The sequence below is a fragment of the Neophocaena asiaeorientalis genome, unplaced genomic scaffold (genome assembly GCF_003031525.2).
Source record: "Neophocaena asiaeorientalis asiaeorientalis breed wild unplaced genomic scaffold, Neophocaena_asiaeorientalis_V1.1 scaffold265, whole genome shotgun sequence".
NCBI lineage: Eukaryota > Metazoa > Chordata > Mammalia > Artiodactyla > Phocoenidae > Neophocaena > Neophocaena asiaeorientalis.
In genome coordinates, this window is record NW_020172172.1 from 114572 (window position 1) to 139370 (window position 24799).

Genomic DNA, 24799 nt, shown 5'->3' on the forward strand with positions numbered 1-24799 from the left:
CATCAAAGATACAGCAGACTCTGCTAGGCAGAGCCTGCCTAGAATTCATCACTGAGGTGGTGCCTTGCCCTCAACTGACAGTCCACGTTAACCATCTGCTGATGAAGACAAGGGTGACTTATATTTACTTTGCAATAAATAGTATACTGGGTCCTTCTTGAGATTATCATTTGGGTGTCTAGAGTTTAAAATTTAACAACTCCCCTTTATGCAGATCCCACAGTTTTGTATTAGAAGATTGTTCTGAAGTCGTCAGATGGAAAAAATAACTCCAGAGAAATCTAGACTATTACTGGGGTACTGAGGAGTAAAGTCTAGCTGCCTGGCGGTGGTCGTAAGTTTTTGTGCTTAGGTTAGTCGGTTACAGGCCTTTAAAAGTCAAGTTGTCTGGTCACGAATCAAACGTTTACAGTCTGCTTCGAGGCAGACCAGGACTGTTCACTCCCAGAAGTGAAATGTCTGCGTTACATAGACTGCAAGATTGGAGTGATAAATCATACTCATTTTTTTTGTAAAGAGATTGTAGGTTCCCATTTTAAAAGCCAAGCTCTTGATTTAGAATGTGTAAGGCAATGCTTCGGGGATTTAGTATCATTCCTTGAATGAACTGGTGCTTTGTGAATTATCTTTTTCTCCTTAAACCATGCGGTAGAAAAAAATCCTTTTAACAAAATACCATTCTCATCTCTATTTTCTGACAATAGGGCATCTTACCTAACTTTCTGAACCTCTGTTTTCTCATCTTGAAAATAGTGATAATAAGCCCTGCCCTCATAGGATGGCTGTGATTAAATAACATAGTAGGAGCTTAATAATATTGGTTCCAGTCAGTTCTGTTCATACTCCAGAGGTAGGTGCTTCCTTTTCAGACTTAAGAAGTGAGAGAGAAAGAATGACATACAACATGGATTCACCGAATGTTTAGGAATAAAGAGTGGGCATCACTTGACCTGGATTTAAGCCCTAGCCAAGCCACTCACTTAGCTGTGTGACCCCCATGAAGCCTGAGAAAGTTCCACAAGCCATCTGAGCCTCTGCTTCTACACTTGTGAAAGGAGATAATCATTGTGCCTGCCTTAGATCTGCTCATGACACTCAAATCTTTGTTTAAAACTCTCTAATGTCCTCCCACTTCCTTGGGTCAAGACCAGAATACTTACAGGGACCTCTGGGACCCGTACAGTCTCATCCCTGGTGACTTCTCTGCTTTGTCTTGCACCATTGTTCCCCTCACCTCTCTGCTCCATCTTCTGTTCCCCAAAAGGATCCCACTCTCACCTGCCAAGGACTTTTTCTTCCTGCAGTCTGCTCCTCCTCTCGCCTCAGCCTCCTAGCCACGCACCACCACCACCATCACACACACACACACACACACACACACACACACACACACACACACACACACACACACACACACCTGCTTCCAGTTGACTGTTACGCACCCACTAGATCTCAGCTCCGATTTATCTTCCTTAGTGCAGCCTTTCTTGATAAGCACAACCTGGGTGATGAGATCCTCTGTTACATACTTTCGTGACACCATATTTCTTTTCTTCAAAGTACTTATCTCATCTTGTATCTATTATTTCTTGAGTTACTTGGTTAACTTCTATCTCCCTTGTAAAGCCCATGAGAATGAGTCTGTATCTGCGAACACTTCTGTCCCTGGAGTGTAGTACAGTTCTTGAGATATAGCAGATGCTTAATAAATATTTCATGAATGAATGGATGAGTATTGTGGAGATTAAATGAATGAACCAATGTCGTGCCTGGCATATACAATTAGTGGGCAAAGAAAGTCCATGATAACATAATGGAAACTATAAAAGAGGAAGCAAACCCAGCTCAGAGGGTTTAACCAGGACGTGTTTCCTGGAGGAGATGGGCTTTGAGCCCAGGATGAATATGATTTGTCCGGAAGAAACTGTAGAAAAAGAGACCAAAAGTAGCCATAGGCGTATTCACAAAGAACAAGAGTTTAAGACAATTTGGCAGAAGCCCTGCTAAGCCAAATGCAGTTTGGGCATGGAGGAGTGAGCCTTAGAGAGGAGGAACCCAGAGTGCCTTCCCCTTATTCTTAGGGCAGTGGTACTCCTCTTAGAATTTCTGTGGTCCCATCACTGGTCTCCAAACACTGTCTAAAGGCAGAAGCTTCACACAGTCAGCTTTGCTACAGTTTCAGGGCAAACTTCCTTCATAAATTCATCTGCTATTACCTCCCCAAATCTCTGGAGCTTTCAGATCATGATAATCTTCCCACCGTCATGGGCAGAGAGCAGGAGAGAACAAGGGCATAGGGCAGAAAGGAGCAGTGTCTAAGAGTCACACCTGGGGCTGCCTTCCACCTCTGACACATGCTTGCTACATCAGTTTGAGCAAACTGTTTAATCTCTTGCAGCCTCCATTTTCTCCTTCCTAGGGAGACAGAGTATTTAACGAGATAATGTAAAAAAAAAAAACAGTGAGATTTCATGCCCAGGACAGAGTGAGGTGCACAATATATATATATATATATTTTTTTTTCTGGCTGCGTTGGGTCTTCGTTGCTGTGCACAGGCTTTCTCTAGTTGCAGCGAGCGGGGGCTACTCTTCATTGCAGTGCACGGGCTTTTCATTGCGGTGGCTTCTCTTGTTGCAGAGCACGGGCTCTAGGCACGTGGGCTTCAGTAGTTGTGGCACGCGGGCTTTCAGTAGTTGTGGCTCACAGGCTCTAGAGCACAGGCTCAGTAGTTGGGGTGCACGGGCTTAGTTGCTCCGTGGCATGGGGGATCCTCCCGGACCAGGGCTCGAACCTGTGTCCCCTGCACTGGCAGGCGGCTTCTTAACCACTGCATCACCAGGGAAGCCCACACAATATATTTTAGATACCTTCTCTTCATAATTTGCATCATTTCACAATATGTTTTATTTCCTGGTCTTCTGATCAATTACCCTAAAGATATATAGTAGAAAAAACACAGTTTAAGTTTCTGTCTCGCCTTTGAGCACATCCAAGGAGACTTTATCTAATTGGTCTGGTGATAAGGATGCTGTGACACCCTGTCCCTCATCTTCTGAGTAGGTTTTGTGGTTGCTGACATGACATGCTCTAGGTATGGAATTTCACCACTGATACACAAGTTGTGATGCCATCATGCAGGGCTCTCCAGCCCGTTGCTGATGATTTGAGGTCTCGTAACGTTAAAGAGGCACCCGGGTTCCTCTAAGTGTAATGAGCGTGTATAGTAGATAACTTTCTGTCATTAAGGGTCTTAGACAATTTCCACCAAAAACCCTTACTATCAGGTTTTTGAGGAGTCCTGAAAATTACACTTTATGGAATGCCAGCTTAATTCATGAGCAAAGCTTTTTAAAATGCTAGTTGAAATACAAACTGGAGAACCCCATTATAATCAGGACTGACTTCACTATCATGCTACACTGCCTTGTGAATTCACAAAGGTCATGTGTCAGTCATTCTGGCCAAGTGTGTATGTGTGTGACGCATCACATATGCACATACACTCCCACACACTCACAGTCAGATACACACAAACTCACACACAGTCACACACTCACACACATACATGCGCACACTCAGATACACCTGCATTTTTACACACACATATTAGCAAAAGCTTGATAACCCATGCTTAGCCTTTTGATGAAACTAAATCCTGCCCTCCACATTTACACTGTAACCAGCCTCATTACCCTCACTGCTTCTGGATTCAGAAGTCTGCAAAACATTCATGGAGATATCAGTTATTATTCACACCAATGCATCTTTTTAAAATCAATAAGAATAACTTTAGTGGCTTTGCCAAGTCGACATACCATTTAAATAATCAGCAGATGTAAAAAACTTTGAGTAAGCACAAACCCCTAAAACACGGTAGCGACTCTGAAATAAAAGATCTAGAATAAATAAAAGACTCTAAGGTTCAAATACATATTTTAGTGACCATGCCTATTCCAAAGAATCCATTTTGGTTTTCCACATCTAAATCATTTTCATTTTTATTATTTGTCCCCAGACAGATTTATGTGATAATGGCTGTGTTTCATAAGGGGGAAAAAAAGAGAGGAAAATAATTCTTATGGGCCAAGAGGGGGAATGAGGAAACTGCTGTTCGAATATTATTAAATATTAAGGGAGATACAAATTAATTGCCACTCCATGTGTGTGTGTCAGAACACCTAAATTTGGGGGCCTTAAAAGAAAAACATATCTTCTTTTGTGACTCCAAGTTAGATTCCTGATTTAGAGTCTTGAGTTGCCAGATTCTTTCTTGGAAGCAGTGAGTCCTGGATTTTTCCATGGATAAGTCTGAACAAAGCCAAGCAACCCATTGTCTCATTAGCTAATATTCACAAGAACCTCTGGAGATGGGATGGCCTGAATTCACCTCTTCCTGATTTATTGAAAGCACCACTGAAAATCAGGTTAAAAGGGATTTTAACCCTTGTATGGCTGTTTCCAGGATTTGTTTCATCTACCCACCACTCATCACGTGGTGTACGAGCACGTACTCTCTGCAGGGTGAACAGTTCGCAGGCCCTGTTCTCAAAGAGTTCCAGCGGCCATAAGGCTGAGAGCCCTAGACAAGAAAGTGCCTCCAATGTGAGGTCTTGTGGGCGGGGATGTAGTCCAGGATGCTGCTACTGCACCTGAAGAAGGCGTTGAGGCATCACCTAGGAAGAATCAGTGCTTCCGACCACATCACCCCACTGCAGATAGGATTGTGACCCAAAACTTAAAAGGAAGAGAGAAAGAAAACTGATATTTAGGGAGCATCTACTATGTATCAAGTTCTTTACAATACATCATTTCATTTAATTTTAAAAAAAAAAAGAAGGCATTGAAGCAGCCTTGGGAAGCCAGGGAAGGCTTTTCAAGCAGGTGGCATCACGGCCTAGCCAAGGCTTCCAGATAGAGGGGACATGGGTGCCTGTGCGGCTTAGATACTGAGCAGTCATTCTATTCTCTCTTTCCAGGGAGGAAAGGATAACGGAAGAATAAGTTAAACTATAGAACAAGAGAATTATTTTAAGAGGTGCCAAATGCCAGCCAATTGCAAACCCCATTACAAAAGAAGTGGAAATTCATCGCAGAAACATATTTAGAGTCTTACCTTCCTCCCAGTCTAGCGAATGGACTAGGTGTCCAAGCATAGCAAATGGACACCTAGCTGTTTAGTTCATATTCCAATGACACAGTTTATGGTCCTTTACCCTTTTGAGGGGAGGGAGGGAGAACCAAGTCCAAGAACTCACAAGTAGAAAGTGGAGGCTCGGAGCAGTTACACAGGGAGGCTGATTCTCAGTCCACTTGTCTTTCTCCCACCCGAAACTTTCCATCCTACATTGACTGTGGTAGGTTTTCTCTCTGATAAGGTTGACAATTTATATTAATCAACAGATTCAGGTAATGCATTAATTTCTCCCATTTTGGCCACTCACATCACTGCTTATAAATCTATTTGGATTATTAAGCCTGTTTCAAAAGAACAGGAAGCTTGTGATCTATAGAGTGGGTTCATGAAAAGTCACTCCTGGTCAAGGATAATTTTTAAAAATTAAGATAAAATCACAGCTGTTATACAATTATAAAATGAGCACATGTCAGAAATTTCATTTGAATCATTAATGAATGAGAGAACCAGTACAAAGAAAAATTCACACAGCACCCATATATAGGCAATTAGGAGTGCTGATGTGAATTTACAAATAAATGCAAAACTGGTCGATATTCACAGTAGTAATTAACTACATTCTGCCGGACACAATTCACTTGCATTTCTATAGATAAGGATCATTTGCATTATTGCAGAGATGTGCAATAGCTCAAAGACATTGAAAGGGGGAGGTGACCCAGAAGGGCATACCACACAGGACACCAGATCAGTCATCGGTTTTGCCCATTTCAAAGTCTCCCAAATTGTCCCTGACAGCCCCTTGCATTCTTTTAACAAATCTGTGGGGTTATTCAAGCAAGTAGTATCTTACAGAGAAAATCATGGTCAGGATGGTTAAACCACGTGTTCCAATCCTTAAGAATCTCCTGGAGAATGTTATTAAGATGGAGACTCCTGGCCTGCACCCAGGTCTAGAGAGTCAGATCCACTTGGAAATCTGTACGGTTGAGTATTTCTCTGGATTCTGATTACCTGCCAGATTTGAGAGCAACTGTGACCTATCGGACTTCTCCAAAGATGCATAGTGTGCCGGTGGCCAACCCAAAATGCAGGCTTCCTGACCCTCAGCCAATGCTCAGTACACTGGTCCGCATTGGGGCTTCTTATTTGGTAATATGCTTCACTCTGTAAGGTTTTATAAACCCTCCATAAGATGAGAAAAGGAGAGCCGGTGAGACAGGGTAAGACAAAATAAGACTCTCTTGATGTCTCGTTTCCATTCTCTAAGTACATTACTGCTTGGCAAATGCATCAACTTAATTAAAACTAAACGTAATTCGTATGTACCAATTTGATTTAAAAATCATCTTCACAGTCACCAGGACATCAAAATGCAATTAAGGCCATTTGAGGAAAGTCTCTGGCGCATATTATGCTCTGATGCTGCACTATGTCAGCAAACCCAGATCTTCCTGAATGTCACTAATGTGTTTAGGAGCCTCCCTCTCACTCAAATGCCTTTTTCAATTAGGTTCTGGAGAGCGTGATCCATGACAGTTCAGGAACATTTACCAAATCCCATCCAAATGGCCCTTTAGCTGAATGCTTTTTCTCTGAGCTGGTCTCTGGACTTGAGAAGGTGCAGGCAGTCTTATGGATGCCAGGCTTAAGACAAAATCAAACTACAGAGTTCAGGAGTTCCTTGTTACCGATCCATGTGCTGAGACTATAAAAGGCCCCAGACCAGGATTATAGAAATTGAGAAATGGGTCTAGTGAAAAATTAAGCAGTAGATCTAAAATTAATGGGGCAGTTTGGCTGGCCCCTTTTTTATTCCCCTTGTCTTGGTTTCTCCAGGAGATCTGTTTGGGCCCAGTGACCATGGTTGATGTAAGCTTGATTTGAGGGTCCTTTTTGCCTAATGAATGGGAAAGTGTTAAGAAATTTTTTAAAAATCCCCAAATAGTTGCAGAGTAAAATGGGCAATTCCAAGGAGTTTTCACAAAGTTTGGGTGGTACAAGAAGCAGCCGGATCTAGTGGAGTTAGTGGTGGAATCAAACCTGCCTGTAAGTGGTAAAGTCTCTCTTGACCTTCTTACTTGTGTGAAAATGCTACTGGTCACGCCCACTTCATTCAGTGAACATTGCCGTCCCCTCCAGGCTGTGTGGGAGCCCCTCAACCCTTCCATCATCTCCCCTGCAATCAGCCACCTGCGTGGTAGAATCCTCACTCCACCCCGGGCCCTGCCACACCTTTGTGGTCACTACCTGAGTCAAGGGGCAAAAGAGATGAGGGGTGGGGGCATAAAGAGAGGGAAACACTTTTCCAAAACTCTGAATCACATCAAACTTCAGTGTCGGAAGCCACTTAAGAGGTCAAAGGCTATCACATTAAGGAACTGTCCCTGCCAGAACCTAAGGGGACACTCATTTAAAAGTACCGATTACTGGGGCTTCCCTGGTGGCACAGTGGTTGAGAGTCCACCTGCTGATGCAGGGGACACGGGTTCGTGCCCTGGTCCGGGAAGATCCCACATGCCGCGGAGCGGCTAGGCCCACGAGCTATGGCCGCTGAGCCTGCGCATCCGGAGCCTGTGCCCCGCAACGGGAGAGGCCACAACAGAGAGAGGCCCGCATACCGCAAAAAAAAAAAAAAAAAAGTACTGATTACTAAATCTCATTTCCCAGTGAAAAATTGCATTTTTAGGAGGAAATTAGAATTTTTAAGCCTTTATTGTATTATCAGCCACAGTGCTGAAGACTTCCACATATGCATTCTCATTTAATTCACATAGCAATTTTGCCAAGTAAATATAGTTCACTGTATAGAGATGGATATACAGATATAGATATAATGCATAGTTTGTAATTATGTAAATATAATTGAGGTAGCTGAGTCTCAGAGGCACGTATGTTTGCGATTTTTGTTTGGGGTCAATTCCACACATGTTTGTGCCCCTCGAGCATATTTCTTCTCAGTTAGCAATGGCACTATAAGTTACCAGTTTACATGTCTTTCCCCTTTGAGATCACCAACATCTTGATGGCAATAACTATGTCTTAACAACCATAATAGCCACCATCTCTTGTGGGCTTATCTAAACGTGCTTCACAAGTATTAACTCATTTAATCCTCAAAACAATTGACGTGGGTGCAATTATTATCTTCACCTGACAGATAAGAAAACTGATGCATAGAATAATCCTTTCATCTTTGTACCCTGAGTGCACACCCAAGACCTAACGTGTCATAAGCATTCAAAAAATACTTGAATGCCATATAATTTCCTTCAGCTCAATAGACAAAGATGGAGGGATAAAGAAAGACAAATTTCCTTTGTTGTCCCAAATATTCAGTATATCCAAAACGTTATGAAAGAAAAGAAGGCCCAGAGCATCCTGCCTTGTCCATGGGCTTCCCATAGGAGGGCCGAGCTGAGGTCTCAGGTTGTCTCAGACAGTGGAGAAGGTATTTCTTGGAAGCAGTGACCATCGGAAGGGTGTCAGTTATCTCCACCCCTAGGAATCTGTGCTCTATGTGGGGACTGGAGAGAGGCTGGATGGGGGGCCTCAGGACAGCTCACAACCCACCCTCCAGTAGCTCCCACCCATGAAAGACTCAACCATCTTCATAACACCTTGCAGAAGAGTTCCCTGTAGATGGCCAGGCTCGCTTGCATCATTCATACGCTCCACGTACACTGTGCCCTCTGAGTCCCTGAAACCAGTTTACTTGATTGAGGGCGAGAGGGGTTCTGTGTCCAAGTGGAAAATCGAGAAATGAGGGAGGCAGAGGACTTCTGGAAGTGACCCCAGATAGCAACCATCAGGCTCACATGCATATACACATACACACACACACACACACACAACTCTGTCCTCACTGCGAAGCCATGATTCTGTAGTTAGCTTTGTTATTTTATTCCTGCTCCTATTGATAGCCCACAGTTCCCTCTTCATTTCAAGATGTTCCATGAATCAAGACATAACCAACCTGAAAATTTTCCTCTGGGTTTAAGACCAATTTTACTGAACAAACGAGAAGGCCAGCTGCGGTGTTCTGATCCGTCTGCTCCAAGTAGGAGGCTCATGCTTGTGTTGTGTCTGAAGAGCGTTGTACTTTTTGTCAACGTATAAAATTCTGGGTTACAATACAGCAGAATTTTTACCTGAGCTTAGGATGCTCTGATTGATTGAATTAAGCAAAAGTATGCTTTTTTCAGTATTTGGGAGCCTGATGAGTTCATCTCCAAGATTTGGAAATATAGTTAAATTATAAAATCGATATATAATGGATCAGGAACATAAAGTCACCTGGAAGAGAGAAAATAGCTGTTAGACCAGAGCAGGACTTTCTTCTAACATGCCTGGAGTGTGATAATGTGAAATAAGAAAGAACTGTTTCATGGAAAGGGGCCTGGTCAGCCACAGAGGCATGAAACAGCTAGAGGCAGAGAGTCACGCGCTGGCAGTGTCCATCCTAGGACCAACCAAGGGAAGGAGAATTTTAAGCATTAGGCCTCCATTCCTCCAGGATCGATGGCAAGGCTCTTCCTATGTACAGCAGGTAGGCAGAGTGTTGACTTAGTTCTTTGATGGCAGGACATGGCACTCTGACACCACAGGTAGGAGAAGAGAACTAAGTTGAGAACAGGTTAGAAGAGAACTCACAGTTGAGAGTAAAGGGCTGCCACACAGGGCCACACTGGCCAAGCAGGGAGTCAGGGTAACAGCAGCTGGAGCTGTAGGGGCAGCTTATGTATGGTCAGCAGCTGGGATTAGTGAGGTTTCCCAGGCTTCCTGTGGGTTAGCTAATTTGAATAATTTCACAGGCTCCAGGGTACAGAGGCTGTCCCTAGCTGTCTGGTACCTGGCCCCAGGGCATTTAGGGATGGGGCTGGTACATAGTGCCCCGGAGCATCCCAGCCTCATGAGGGAAGTTGTGTGGTTGTTGATTTAATCAGATGTTTAAGGAGGAACTGACCAATCTCTTGCCAGAGTTTCAAAACTGGTCAAGACATATTTTTAAAAATAAATTAAAAATCTTATATTACACAGAGTGATTTTACCTTGCATGCCTACTCAGATCAACTGCCTGGAGCTCAGTGTGGGAAAGGATCTAAAGCAGCCTCAGTGGGGAAGAGTGCTGGGAAGAGAAGAGAAAAATGCCAGGCAGAGGCAAGAGGGCAGTAGAAATCCCACAGGCCACATGTGTGCTTGCCCAGTTGTTGTCTTGGATTCAAGTGCCACCCTAGAGCAAGATCCTCCCCAAACTGAAAAAGAGACATTAGCTGTCTCTGTCTGATGACTAGAGTATTTAAATAATATCATTAGGGGTCTACTCTTATTCTTTATGACTGCATCCTGTTTATTTCCTTCATATATATTTATTAGTTATATATACACATTCTATATTTATTAAAAGTTTAATTATGCATTTGCTTGTTATCTGTCATTCTCACTAGAATATTAGCTCCAGTGAGGACTTTACTCACCAAAGTATACCCGGTGCCTAGTAAAATCACTCTTTCAGAGTCAGTGTTCTGTAATATCTGTTGAATGAGTGGGTAAACAAAACAACAAATGATGAAGGGATGAACGTAATTCTCCTCACTTACCAAAGAATTTTAGATGCTGGCAGTGCTCTTTTATAGGAAAAGACAGAAACTCCATCACACTGTCAGGATGTCTAGTCTTTCTCATAAAATTATAGCTTGTATTCCAATGAGTGCCTTATCCTAATGTGTGGTTTAGTTAACATAGGTCATGGGCTCAGGGACTGTCCACATCTGGGCACGGTGAAGACTGACTCTCTAGACCATAAAAATAGAAGCTGGATTCAGGCAGCACTGTTTTATACCCTTAGGAAAAGTCGCCTCTTCCAACCTTGATTCCCTACTTACAATTTCTACCGAACCATCAGCAAAGTCAATGTAGTTTAACATATGGCTTCTTAGGTTACTAGGCTAAATAAAATCTGCTGGAGCTAGAAGGACTTTTCTACATTGACTTTTATCCTTGCTGCTTAATTAAATCCCTCACCTGAGAAAAGAGTGATTTTCAGCCTTCTCACTTTCTGTGGCATCAGCATGATACTGTGACTGTTGAAATACCAAAATGCCCGTTGTGTTTAATGCTTCGGGTGCAACAAGGCTGTTATATTTGGAATCCCCTAAGAAGATAGATATTAACTGAAAATTGAAAATGAACAGCAGAGGAGATTGAACCAGAATAGTAAAAGGAGCACACAAATCTACTTCCCTTCTTGCTCCAATCCCTTAAAATGTCAGAAAATATATTTTTTAAAGAATACATCCCATCATAGTACTAGAAAATAAGAAATAACACTATCAGAGACCAAAAAATCTTAGGAGTTTCCTGGGAGACTACAGCAAATAGAGAACAAGGCAGATGACCAGAGACCAAAGGATGCTCAGGAAAAAAACAAGGTTAAATGTAAGAGCACTAAAGAGACACTGAATTCACAACAGGTTCATTAAAGAGCATGATGGTGTCTTGGTGACTGAATTGTATTAATGGCCCCAATTCTTCACCAACCCTGTAGCCATACCCTTTGCCATGAGACTTTACAGTTCCTCTCACTGCAGAGTTGCTTTGCCCAATAAAATGAGGCAGAAATGAAAATGTGTCAGTTCTGAGCCTAGGCCATACAGGTCTTATGTGTTTTTCACATTTCCATTTGCTGCCCTGGCAATGCCATGAAAGTCCCAACTGACCTTCTGGGGTATGAGAAACATTGGAATAAGGCAAAATCACCCCAGTCATCCCAACCAGCAGCCAACACCCAAGAATGTGAGTGAGTCTTTGAGGTTTGGGGGCTGTTTGTTACACAGCATTACCATAGCAATATATAACTGATACAGAGTCCCAACAGTGTTCATAACACCGTGTTACTACTTAGAATAAGAAATAGGCAGCAATGGTGTTTGACTCTAGAATTAAACCATTACCTGTACTCTAAAGAAAGGGAACCCTTGCCCAAGGAGGGCTCCTGTGTGGGCATGAAAGACTGAGAAAAAAAAAGAATTGTGTTGAGATAATTCTGGACCTCCAGAGCTTCTAGAGAGCAGGAGGGAAGGAAAAGATAGCTCTACTTGGAGGAAAATAATCTAACCTTCTCCCTCCCTGGGGTTAAGAAAGCCGCCCTTGTTTTAGCCATTGGGGTGGTGGTAGGAGGCTCCAGACTGCTTGTCTGCTATACTCTCAAGCATCCAAAGATGAGATGCGTCGACTGACACACCCTGCTCTCTTAAGCAGAGCCTGAAATTGACCCTCATACATTGCAGATACAGATGTATGTGATAGCAGAGAAACTTGCCCAGCGATTCACACCCTCTGATTTCAGTCATGAATATAAAGAGACAGCCGAGAAACAGGTGTTGGAGAAAATACCTTGATAGGAAGGAGAAGTAAAGTAGTATGATAAGGAACAGGCTAACTAATCCTAGTGGAAACAAATCATTCAATAAAGGGGAGAAATATTGTTCTAAATATATAATAATATCCTCAGAAAGATCCATCATACTATTCCATCCATAACATAAAGTGACAAATGTTAAAAGGAAACTTTCAGAAAATAATACAGAGTGCTTGGAAATTCAATGTTTTTTTAATTCTCAGTATTATAATAAATATTAGAAGAGACAAGCCCATTAAGCAATTAGGAAAATTAAATTGAGAAAAATTTTAGAACAGAGTTGTTCTTTTGGGGCGGGTAGGGGTTGTTATTGTTGTGTTTTTTGGCTGCATCGGGTCTTAGTTGCGGCATCCGGGATCTTTCCTTGCGGCACACGAGCTCTTCATTGCGGCGTGCGGGCTTCTCTCTAGTTGTGGCAGATTCTTTACCACTGGGCCACCAGGGAAGTCCCAAACAGAGTCTTTTTTTAAGACAGAAAATGTGTAAGAAAGACAAAAGATATAGATGATTGATCCAGCAGGTCCAACATGTGTTGCATAGAAATTCCAGGAAGAAAGAAGAGAGAAAAATGAATGGTAGAAAACAGTGAAAAAAATAGACAAGATTTTCCCAAGTTGAAAAAGAGTACAATCTTCAGATTGTAAAAGTGTCATTAGGTGCAGAGAAGAAGGAATGAAAAGACACATACACACACACACATACACGTGGATGTGAAAATCCAATGAGAAGTGGCAAATAATCACCATATCTACAACAATTCCAAGAGCAAAAACATTATGTAATTCTTCAGTTAAACCAAGTAATTCTTGATGAAGGATATAACAGACACACACACAAGTCTAAAACAAAATTCCAGATTATACCTACATAAAAGGTGGCAGACAAGGGAAGTGGAACTAAGTAAAAATGGTTTCAAGAAGGTACTGAGAAGACATAGCTGATAATAGAGATAATGTCTCATTCCAGATGTCATTAGTAAACAAAAGAAACAGCCAAATACATCTATATCTCTATATAAATGTCAGTGCATGAAAAAGGGTCCAGAAGGAGGCACAGGAAACCACTCACAGTGGTCACCTCTGGGCAATGGGAGGAGGATTATGGGGCAGAATATGAAGAAACTCCAGTTTTCATATTTTAGACTTCCAAATTTTAGAGTTTTTTTCAATGCAAAGATGATCATCTATGTATAATATAAAAATAAAGCTAAAGATTATTTTTAAAATACAGCACAGAAATTACACTTGCTTTCAGTATCTAACAAAGCTACTTTCATGGGTGGGAAGAACAGGTAAAAGTCATGTTTATTTTAGTCCTATTTATTTTAGGATTATTTGTGTAAGTGAAAAGCTACCACTTCTGACTTTAAAGGACCATCTTTTTCTCTTTCACCCCCTCTACTTCCCCACCCAACTCATTCATTCATTCTTCATTTTAGGCCAGGAGACATGATTACTCTCCTAGAGGACTCCAATGAAGACTGGTGGAAAGTAAGTATTGCTTTTTCTTGAAGAAAAGTCATTTGGTAAATATAATCACAATGAATGCTACAATTGTGGATGCATGCCTCCTTTTTCCTTTCAGGGGAAAATTCAAGACAGGATTGGCTTCTTTCCAGCCAACTTTGTTCAGAGAGTACAACAAAATGAGAAGATTTTTAAATGTGTTAGAACCTTCATTGGGTGTAAGGAACAGGGGCAGATAACACTGAAAGAGAATCAGGTGAGTAAAGCACACAAACACATACCAAGTATGACCAAAACGGAGTAACTCTTTTTTTTTTTTTTTTTTTTCGGCACGCGGGCCTCTCACCGTTGTGGCCTCTCCCGTTGCGGAGCACAGGCTCCGGACACGCAGACTCAGCGGCCATGGCTCACGGGCCCAGCCGCTCCGCGGCACGTGGGATCTTCCCAGACCGGGGCACAAACCCGCGTCCCCTGCATCAGCAGGCGGACTCTCAACCACTGCGCCACCAGGGAAGCCCCAGAGTAACTCACTTTGACAAATAGCAGTACATGTAAGTCTGAATGAGTGGAGTCACAAGCAAAGTATTCACTTTGAGAGAAGATATTCTTAGTCCAATGATATTAGTGTAGGAGGATCTAAACATGCAAAACCAAAGTGTTAGGAAGCTCACTTGCCTTCCCTGGGAACCAAACATATAGATTATACATTATTTATAGAGCTTATATACCTACATTTTTTTGAAGTTCTATACATGCCCTATAAATGAGGAAACAAAGGTTCATAGAGGTCAGGTACCTTGCTCAAGGGGCAAAAACTTGGTAAGTGGCCAGGCTGGAACTTAAAGATAGGTCTGCAAGCTTCAAGTCAGTGCCTTCCACTGAGCCATGTGCCCTGGACAATGTGGAACAAACAGAATGTAAAGTGCCTTTTGCATAGTTTGGTTCCCTGGGAAGCAAGTGTCCTCAGGGCAAGTGTCCTAGGACCAGAAGGGCCCTTGGAAACAAATTCTTCCTCATACAGAAGCCCTACTGAGTCATTCTTGATTCCAGGCAATGGAATCACCCTTATCAGACTGAGACCCCATCTCTAATGCCATAAACATTCCACAAAGCAAATGGGACATTTCCCAGCTGGATTCCACACCAGTGTTTCAAACTTCTCCAGGATTACCCACTGTATCCTTCCTGTTACAAAATCTGGAAAGTCTTTTGAATGAAATACATTCGGGAAGGATGTTCATCTTTATTGGCAAAGCATTATTACATAATTTTGCTAGCTTGTTTGATTTTTTTTCTCAGAATAATCTTTTGCTTCCCCATTTGAGATTAAACATTGTTTTACGTTATTAAAATACAAATCAGTGAAAACAGAAGGCAAGTTAAAATTTGCTTAAGTTGATCAATTTCCAGAAGCAGAACAGCTGCTCAAAGACTTCTACCAATCCCTTGGCCGTATTCCCCCCGAAAAAAAATTTTTCTGGGAATGAGCTCACATTCTCCACTCTCATGGTTGAACTGACAACCTACCGGGGTGGGGGTGAGACAAACAACCCACCATCTTTAATTAGACACGCTCGAGACACAACACAGCATTTTGGCCTGAACCTGGAACCGCATGAATCTACCCATAATTGTTTAGGAAAGGGCTATAACCCTGATATTTGTCTAGCCTGGTATTTCTAAGGTATGGTCTTTGCACCATGTGAATCAGAATCACCTGGGAGCTTGCTGAAAATGCAGATTTCTTTTAATTCATTTTATTTTTGGCTGTGTTGGGTCTTCGTTGCTGCGCGCAGGCTTTCTCTAGTTACGGCGAGCAGGGGCTACTCTTCGTTGTGGTGTGCGGACTTCTCATTGCAGTGGCTTCTCTTGTCGTGGAGCACAGGCTCTAGGCGCACGGTCTTCAGTAGCTGCAGCCCGCGGGCTCAGTAGTTGTGGCTCGCAGGCCCTAAAGCGCAGGCTCAGAAGTAGTGGTGCACAGGCTTAGTTGCTCCACGGCATGTGGGACCCTCCCAGTTCAGGGCTTGAACCCATGTCCCCTACATTGGCAGGCGGATTCTTAACCACTGTGCCACCAGGGAAGTCCCTGAAAATGCAGATTTCTAACTCCATCCCACACCTGCTGAAGCAGAAACTTTCAGGGCAAAGGCAGGGAATCAGCCTTTTTTTACAGACGTCCCAGGTGCTCCGATCAAAGCTAAGATTTGAGAATGACCTTCATTTCCATTTTTCACTTTTAAGCCCTATAGTAGTTCTTTGGCAACTGAAGGCATTTTTTTTTTTTTTTTGTGGTACTCAGGCCTCTCACTGTTGTGGCCTCTCCCGTTGCGGAGCACAGGCTCCAGACGCGCAGGCTCAGCGGACATGGCTCACAGGCCCAGCCGCTCCGCGGCACGTGGGAGTTTCCTGGACCATAGTTATTTGACTGAAGGCATTTTTTTTTTTTTTTTTGTGGTACTCAGGCCTCTCACTGTTGTGGCCTCTCCCGTTGTGGAGCACAGGCTCCAGACGCGCAGGCTCAGCGGACATGGCTCACAGGCCCAGCCGCTCCGCGGCACGTGGGAGTTTCCTGGACCGGGGCACAAACCCGTGTCCCCTGCATCAGCAGGGGGACTCTCAACCACTGCGCCACCAGGGAAGCCCTAAAGGCATTTTTATTTCCAATTACATATGGGTCAACAAAAGGCACTGAGATCTCTTTACTCCTATACAAATCTCTATTTTCAATCTTTGTCATCAATGTGGGTACCAATTTTTGGAAAATATCAGCCCCCTGAAAGAAAATTCCATTTTAAAAATCTATTATTGAGAAGAAATTTTAAATTTGTCTCCACTTTAGTGTCTCAAATTATTTTACGTGTAAAAGTTCAAAACATGCTTGTTGATTGAGGGGAGTCTAATGTAGTAGCAAAACACAGATTCCAGTATCATACAGAAATGGATCTGTATCCTGGGTGATTTTGACAAAGTCATCTCTGAAAGTCAATGTTCTCATCTGTAAAATTGGCATAGTAGCATGTGTCTCTTGACATGGAGGTGAAAGTTACATGTATCACCTGTGTAAAGCGTCAGCACAGTGCCTGACCACCGTGGGTGCTGAACGGGGTCATTACCCTTGCTGCCGTCATCATTCAGAGAAAAGCCTAACTGGGACATCCATCTACAGTGGTCAGTGCCACCTAAAATTACCTAGTAAACATCAGAAAATAGCATGATATTAAAACTCTAAAAATAGAAAGAGACAAATGGTCATTAGCAGGGAAGTAGAAGAAATTAAATCCTGAAAACAAATGTAATACATCTCTTTGATGAAATTTCTGCCTCTGGGGTTAATTTGTCTCAAAATTATTACATTATTTTTTTCACAGAACTTTTGCTGCAGATAGAATTAAGTTATCTTTTTGTTGTGAACACAGAGTTTGCATTGACACAAGTATGTTTTCTTCATTTTTGAAATTTAAAAACTATCCTTATTAAATCAACATAAACACCATAAAACTATGTTTTAATTCATCCATAGTTCTGTCATCCTTAGAGAACTATTTTAATTGATTCTTGTGTCCTATAAAAGCTTTAAAGAAAAATGGATAAATCATTTTTAGATTAATAAAACTAAAATGCTTTTATTGTGGAGAAAATTTGGAAAATACCCTCAAAAATTACAAAGAAGAAAGTAAAGATCACAGGTAATTCAGCCATCAAGCAACTATCGACATAATTACTTTCATGTTATTTCCCACCAGACTTTTCTTCTAATTCTTATCTTGATATCATATTATATTTAGTTTCCCAACTTTTTTTAAAACTTAGTTACTAAATGTTTATCAAAACACATGGTTTGGGCTTCCCTGGTGGCGCAGTGGTTGGGAGTCCGCCTGCCGATGCAGGGGACACAAGTTCGTGCCCCAGTCCAGGAAGATCCCACATTCCGCGGAGCGGCTGGGCCCGTGAGCCAGGGCCGCTGAGCCTGCGCATCTGGAGTCTGTGCTCCACAGCGGGAGAGGCCACAGCGGTAAGAGGCCTGCGTACCACAAAAAAAAAAAAAAAAAAAACATGGTTTAGCAGTTGTATAACATATCATCATGTAGATCAGAGGTTGGGAAACTATAACCAATGGATCAGTCTGGCCCTGTTTTTGAAATACAGTTTATTAGAACACTGCTGCAGTCATTCATCTATGTATTGCCTGCACTGCCTGCGGCTGCTTCCACACCGCAACAGCTGGGTTGAGTCATTGCAGTGGAGACCACGTGGCCTACAAATGTTTCCTATTTAGTCCTTTACAGAAAAAATTTTCCAACCCCTAGTGTAGGTGTACAAGAATGTATTAAGTTTTCCTCTATGATTGGATATTCAGAGTTTTTAAAACTATTGTGGATAACTGCAATGAACACCTCTAAACCTAAATTGTTTTTTATAACTCTGATTACTTCTTTAGAATATGCTTTAGAATTTACAGGAAAACAGATAAACAATTTTTACAGTTCTTGATACATACTGCCAAATTGCCTCCCAAACATTTGTGCCAGTTTACACCCACATCAGCTGTTTATGAAAATATTCAGGTTACCACATCCTTGCCAGAACTGAACATTACTATTTTTTACATATTTGTATATCATACAAAATGATATCTGTTGTTTTGATAAGTGAATAATATTTCATGTTAATCCTCATTTCCTGGATGCTTAGAGAGGTTGAAATTTTAACACATTTGTATTTCTTTTATGAATAATCTGTGTACTTTCTTGTTTTCTTACACTACTGAAAAAGTTTTCTATCCTTTAAAAATATTTACACCTGATCTATCATGTGTAGTCAACGATTCCCCGAGTTGGTCCTTTGCCTTTTGATCTTAATGCTTCTTCCTTCAGGAACTTAATAATGCTTCAGTTGAATCATCTCTGTTTTATCATATTTCCCTTATGGTTTTAATCTCTTTATTGCTTCCCACTTTATCACTTCACTTCTTCCTAGGAGAATGTTTCAAGATAGTCCTGCACTTCACTTTAATTTTCTGAAGTTTGATTCAGGCTTTCATCACTTCTAACATTGATCTTAATTTAGTGTTTATTTCCTTCTTCTCAATCAGCCCACTTTCCTCTACAGCAGGTTTTCTTTAAGTTAAGTAGGTTCCCACGTAAACCTAATGTAATCACAGGGATCCTTATAAGAGGCAGACAGGAGGGTCCTAGTCAGAGGAGATGTGACAGTAGAAGTAGAGAGGAAGAAAGAGAGGGATTTGAAGATGCTGTGCTGCTGGCTTTGAAGATGCAGGAAGGGACCATGAGCCAAGGAATGCAGGTGGCCTCTAGAAGCTGAAGGTAAGGAAACAGATTCTCTCTTAGAGCCTCTGGAAGGAACACAGACCTAATGACACCCTGATTTGGGGACTCTGATCTCCAAGACTGCAAGATAATAAATTTGTGTTGTTTTAATCTACAAAATTTATGGTAGTTTGTTGTAGCCACCATAGGAAACAAATCCAGATTTGTTTGGATTTGTTTCCTATGTAAAAGCAAATTTGCAGATGTGATTTTATTGCAGGTTATGGACCACGTGACAGGGAGATAGCCTGGATTGTCTACATTGGCCAAATCTAATCATTTGTGCCCTTAAAAGCAGTGAAATGTAGCTGGCTGGAGAAAGAGAGATGCAGCAAAAGAGGGCAGAAGAGAGATGAGGCAGAAGGGCAGGTCAGAAAGAGATTAAGTGTGAGAAGGACTCAACCCACCCTTGTTGGATTTGAAGCTGTAGGAAGGGGCCACAAGTCAGGGAATTCAGGTGGCTTCTAGAAGCTGAGAATGACCCTTGGCTGACAGCCAGCAAGGAAACAGGGACCTCAGTCCTACAACTACAAGTAACTGAATTCGGCAACAACCTAAATGAGCCTGGAATTGGATTCTCTCCTAGAGAAATAGAAGAGAAAGAAAGGAATAGGACCCTACTGACTCCCTGATATTGGCCTTGTGAAACCCAGAGCAGAGAAAACTGGCCAAGCCCACCAGATATAGGATTTAGAGAACTGTGATATAATAGATTGTGTTGTTGAAAGCCACTAATTTCTGGTAATTTATGACAGCAGAAGTGAACTAATACATATCTCAAGTCACAAAACTCCAATTGAGTCAACCGCAAAAGATATATTTTACTCATATAATAAGATGTAAGGGCAGTTCTTGTATTCGTAATTCCGCAGCTTGATCCCATGATCGGAGAGGGATCTAGATTCCTCCACCCCTCTGTTCTGCTATGCTTGAAATGTTAGCCACCTCCCCTAGTGGTCACAGATGGCTGCAGCCACTCCAGGAATCCTTGCCAGAAAAAGAAAGAGATTTTCTTCCTAGTGCATCTCTTTTAAGAGGAAAGCAACTCTTCCCAGAAGTTTCCGAGCAGATATTCCATCCTGTTTCATTGGCTGGAACTGAGTCCCATGGGAACCACTAAGAATCACTAGCAAGGAGGGTAGAAACAGACTTGGACCAATTAGGATTTACCTGAGTCCTGCAGGGTTAAGGATAGACAACAGAACAGAAGTCCAGACTCTGCTGCATGGGAAGGGGGCAGTAATGACTGTTGATATAAACCAACAAGGTCTGCGTCATCTTTTAGGCTGGTAGATTTATCCTTGGTCCAGCAGCACAACTTGCTTCTGTCATCAGTTGAGCTCAGCTCCAAAGGTCTTATGGAAATTTCAGCTTCTGGAATGGCTGTCAGTCTGGGCGTTCAGTATTTTGACATTTCTTCCCCACCTCCAACTCCCTATCTTTTCACAGGTATTTTGAGGGGAAAACTGAGTCTAAGAATGCTAGGCAAAAAATCTTTTTAAATAAAATGACTGTTCTTCTGCTATAAGTGGCAGCATATTTAAATGTTAACGAGCTTGGAGGCAATGCAGGGGGAAACCTTAGATATTATTAGCATATGCGCTCCCGGAAGTGGGTTAGACTGAAGGACTTTAGCCAGATAGGACTAAAATGGAACTGAGCCAAGAGGGGCACTTAACCGCCAGGTGTTAGATTTCTGAAACATGAATCAGATACCAGTGCATTGTGTGCCCCAAGCCTCAGGAGTCACAAATCAAGCTCTTTAAGTATCCTAATACTTAATCATAAAGCTCCTTATTCTGTGTAAAAGAAGAACCCGCTCTATTGGTTTCTGTTGGTGCCCTGCCTACATCCCCTTCACTAGGCGTGTGCACCCATCTTCCAGTTGCTATGTCAGCGACTAACAACTCATAGCTGCCCCTTCTCCAGCGAATACCCCTTGGTGGAACAAAAGCTGCCTCACCAGAGTTACGCTCTCACTCCGCAGGTCAGCAGCCAGTGACCAAGGACTAATGTGGGGTCCAAAATGCCAGACCCCTTGCTTGAAAGTGGGTCAATCCTATGACACAGTTAACGCTACGGCGCCCACTGTGGGATCAGGCTGAGGTTCACCTCCAGCTGAGACCACACCCTTGCCAGCTCCTTCTCCTGCCCCATCCTGCTTCCCTCATGTCCCACCTCCCGAGAGCACTCCCACAGCAAGTCAGTTGCACAGGGATTCCTGTCTCAGGCTCTGTTTCTAGGCAGTCCAACCAAAGACAAAACTCACCACCCTTGGAAGCAGGTTCAGCAGGAGAAACTCAGCACGCTGACAGCCCTTCAGAACTGCTTCTCATTTACAGCTGGCCACAGCCACCCTTACATGCCCTTCAATGGCCTGTTAGTGGTGAATGACAAAATGCCCAAATGGATTTTAACCACCTCCTTTTTTAAGTCCAGCATAGGTGGTCTTACTCTGGAATATGCAAGATGATAGCATCTATTTTCTTGTGACCAAGAATGAAATAGCTTCCTTTGGCTTCCTGACATTATATGTATAAACTTCCAGGCATATGACAGGAGCCTGCTAAATGGTAGCCATTATTTTGGATTTTAAAATAATATATTGAGGACTCATTGCATGCCGCATGCTAGGCTCTGTGATAAGCATTATCTCATTCTGTCCTCATAGGGACTCTTCAGGGGGACACAGAATCATCAATCCTGCTTTACTGATCCTCATTCGTAAAGCTGAATCTCAGAAAACATTCAACGCCTGGACCTAGTTCCAAACCCAGGATGCTGCTTAATTTCTTATCAAATATTTTTCTCACCGAGCCTCGGTTTCCCTAAACCAGTCTCCCTTTTCCAATTTGGTGTTCCACTGACTTCAACCAGCGGTGACTCAAGCCGCGGGTTCTAGCTTCTTTCCCATTGACACGTTTCTTTTTTTCTTCCTTTTTTCCAGATCTGTGTGACTTCTGAAGAAGAACAAGACGGCTTTATCAGAGTCCTCAGTGGAAAGAAGAGAGGTCTGGTTCCCTTCGACGTTCTAGAAAACATCTGATTGCCGGCCCCTCCTCCTCTTGCAGTCGGCAAACTCACCTCACACTGTGTTAACCCAGAGGGGCTGCCGCGCTGACCCGCCACCCAGGAAACAGTGAGACAAGACTCAAGAATCTGAGACTGTGGGGGAACAGCCACAAGGCAGGAGGCGCATCCCACAGCACATCCAGGCTGCCCAAAGATGGGGGTGAGGCTGAGAGAGTTGGCCAGCAGAGCCGAGTAACCACCGCCATCCCCCAGGACTCAACTCCCTCCCTGTCCATGTGGTGTCAGTTAACCCGCTGGAGGATGCTCCAGTCTGTGGAGTGGCCCCAGTTGAGGCTCAGATCCACGTAGCCAAGTGTGATTCTGGTTCCAGACCTTTGTCCCCAGTACCGACCAATCAGCATCATCACATCTAAGCCCCCAACAGTCTCTCTGCAGAGCATCAGGAAGCCCTACTTCCTAGCCCCCAGTACTCCCCACAAGCCCCTCACTGTGATCGAGCTGTCTCTCTGGCCTCCGAATAAGTCCTGGTGGCCTGCGTTAGATGTGAAGGATAAGTTGATGTGACACCAACTGCAAAGACATGATCTGCCCCAAAATTGCTGTCAGGCAGTCCCTCCGGCTACTCTAGTTACTGACAAAGGTGACGGAGGCAGGATATGAGACATGGAAGGAAACAGTGGGCCCAGTGGGATAAGGTGGGGCAAAGAGCTCTTAGTTATTGATGATTATACAGCCCTTTCAATTATGAAGTCCTTTCCCCAAGGAGATGGAGCTGGGGAAGTGAATGTGGAAAAAAGTCTCCATGAGTGCTTCATCTTCATTTGACATCCTCTGTCTGGGGACGGTTTCCCCTCCTGCCATCCTGTAGGACTCCCTTTTGAATGGAGTTTGAGCCCACCTTGCAGGGAACCAGAAACATGGAGGAGAACCAAAAACAGCATCTTAGGAGAAAAGTAGCCAAATAGGAATCCATTCTTCTTTAGGGCAGAATATTATGCCCCAGCAGATATAAAGTGGAAAATAATCCTTAATGCTTCATCCCTCTGAAAACAGAGGAACTTGGGGCCTATTTAGCATCAACTAGAGGAATCTCTATTACTCTGTATTTGTACTAATGTTTACAAGAATGCAATATACTGTGATGCCTTCCTCCTCAAGCCTCCTCCTAGCATTCAGACTTGCATCTTATCAGTCATTAATGCAGTTAAACTTCAATTCACAATGACCTTCGAATTAATGTCGGTTTGGTTTATTTTGTTACGGAGCAATAAAATTATTAGAACAATTGGTTTTTAAAAGACTTAAGTGGATGCATCCTGTGCATGTAAGCATTTCCCAAACCAAAGCATCATTAGTCTCCGTTTATTTCTTTTGTTACTGCTCAGTGTGAAGTTGGGAGCTGAGATGGGATGGCTGCTGGTTTCACAGTAGTTTGGATGCCTTACTCTCGTTTTAAAGCCAGCATCCAGGATTTCCTCTCTCTCTGATACAACATGCAAAACTGAGTGTACAGAATCAAGATGGATTCTTCGAGAGCCAGGGTGGATAACATGACTGCCATTCCATAAAATGGAACACCAGAATACAAACACTCTTTGCCTCTAATTCAATATTCCATTTAATAAAGACAACACAATGGCTGGAAAGAGCATAGAAAACATGTGTCCTGATCTCTTCTTTCTGTTGGAATATCCACCGAAGCTTTTGGGTACAGTTTTGTTACATCCTATGCAAATTTAATCTGCATTTTAAAAACTCAGTTTTGGGCTTCCCTGGTGGCGCAGTGGTTGAGAATCTGCCTGCTAATGCAGGGGACACGGGTTCGAGCCCTAGTCTGGGAGGATCCCATATGCTGCGGAACAACTAGGCCCGTGAGCCACAACTACTGAGCCTGCGCGTCTGGAGCCTGTGCTCCGCAACAAGAGAGGCCGCAATAGTGAGAGGCCCGTGCACCGTGATGAAGAGTGGCCCCCGCTTGCCACAACTAGAGAAAGCCCTCGCACAAGAAACGAAGACCCAACACAGCAAAAATCAATAAATTAATTTTTTTAAAACAATCAGTTTTCCTTTCAAAGTTGAACAGAAAGAGGCTACGGTAGCCAGTCTCCAAGGTGATCCCCTCAACGATCCCTGCTTCCTGACATTCTTGACTTTGTTTAGGCCCCTCCCACACTGAATCTGTGCTGGTCTTATGTGGCCAGTAGACTGCAGCAGAAGTGATTCTCCATGATATCCATGGCTAGGTGAAAAAAACTCCCTGAAGCTTCTGCCTTGATCTCTTGGAACACTCCCCCCTGGGAACCCTGAGCCGCCATGTAAGTTTATCTACGCTGAGGCCACAATGCTGGAGAGAAACCAGTGTGAGACCACACATTTCTGCAGCTGAGAACAACCCAGACATCACAGAGCAGCAATCAT

General features: G+C 42.9%; 1 protein-coding gene across 2 annotated transcripts in view; it reads left to right on the plus strand.

Annotated features, from left to right (window-relative positions):
• The window catches only part of STAC (SH3 and cysteine rich domain), a 103892-nt gene extending 79888 nt beyond the window's left edge, over nt 1-24004 (plus strand). The window contains exons 9-11 of one of the 2 annotated variants that reach the window (XM_024756525.1): nt 13994-14045; nt 14140-14277; nt 22296-23666. In XM_024756525.1, the coding sequence (XP_024612293.1) occupies nt 13994-14045; nt 14140-14277; nt 22296-22394 (289 nt within the window). In that variant the 3' untranslated portion in view covers nt 22395-23666. Of the gene's footprint in view, nt 1-13993; nt 14046-14139; nt 14278-22295 lie in introns of both variants that reach the window. The other variant, XM_024756533.1, reaches the window with a different exon arrangement.
• The last annotated feature ends 795 nt before the right edge of the window (nt 24005-24799 follow it).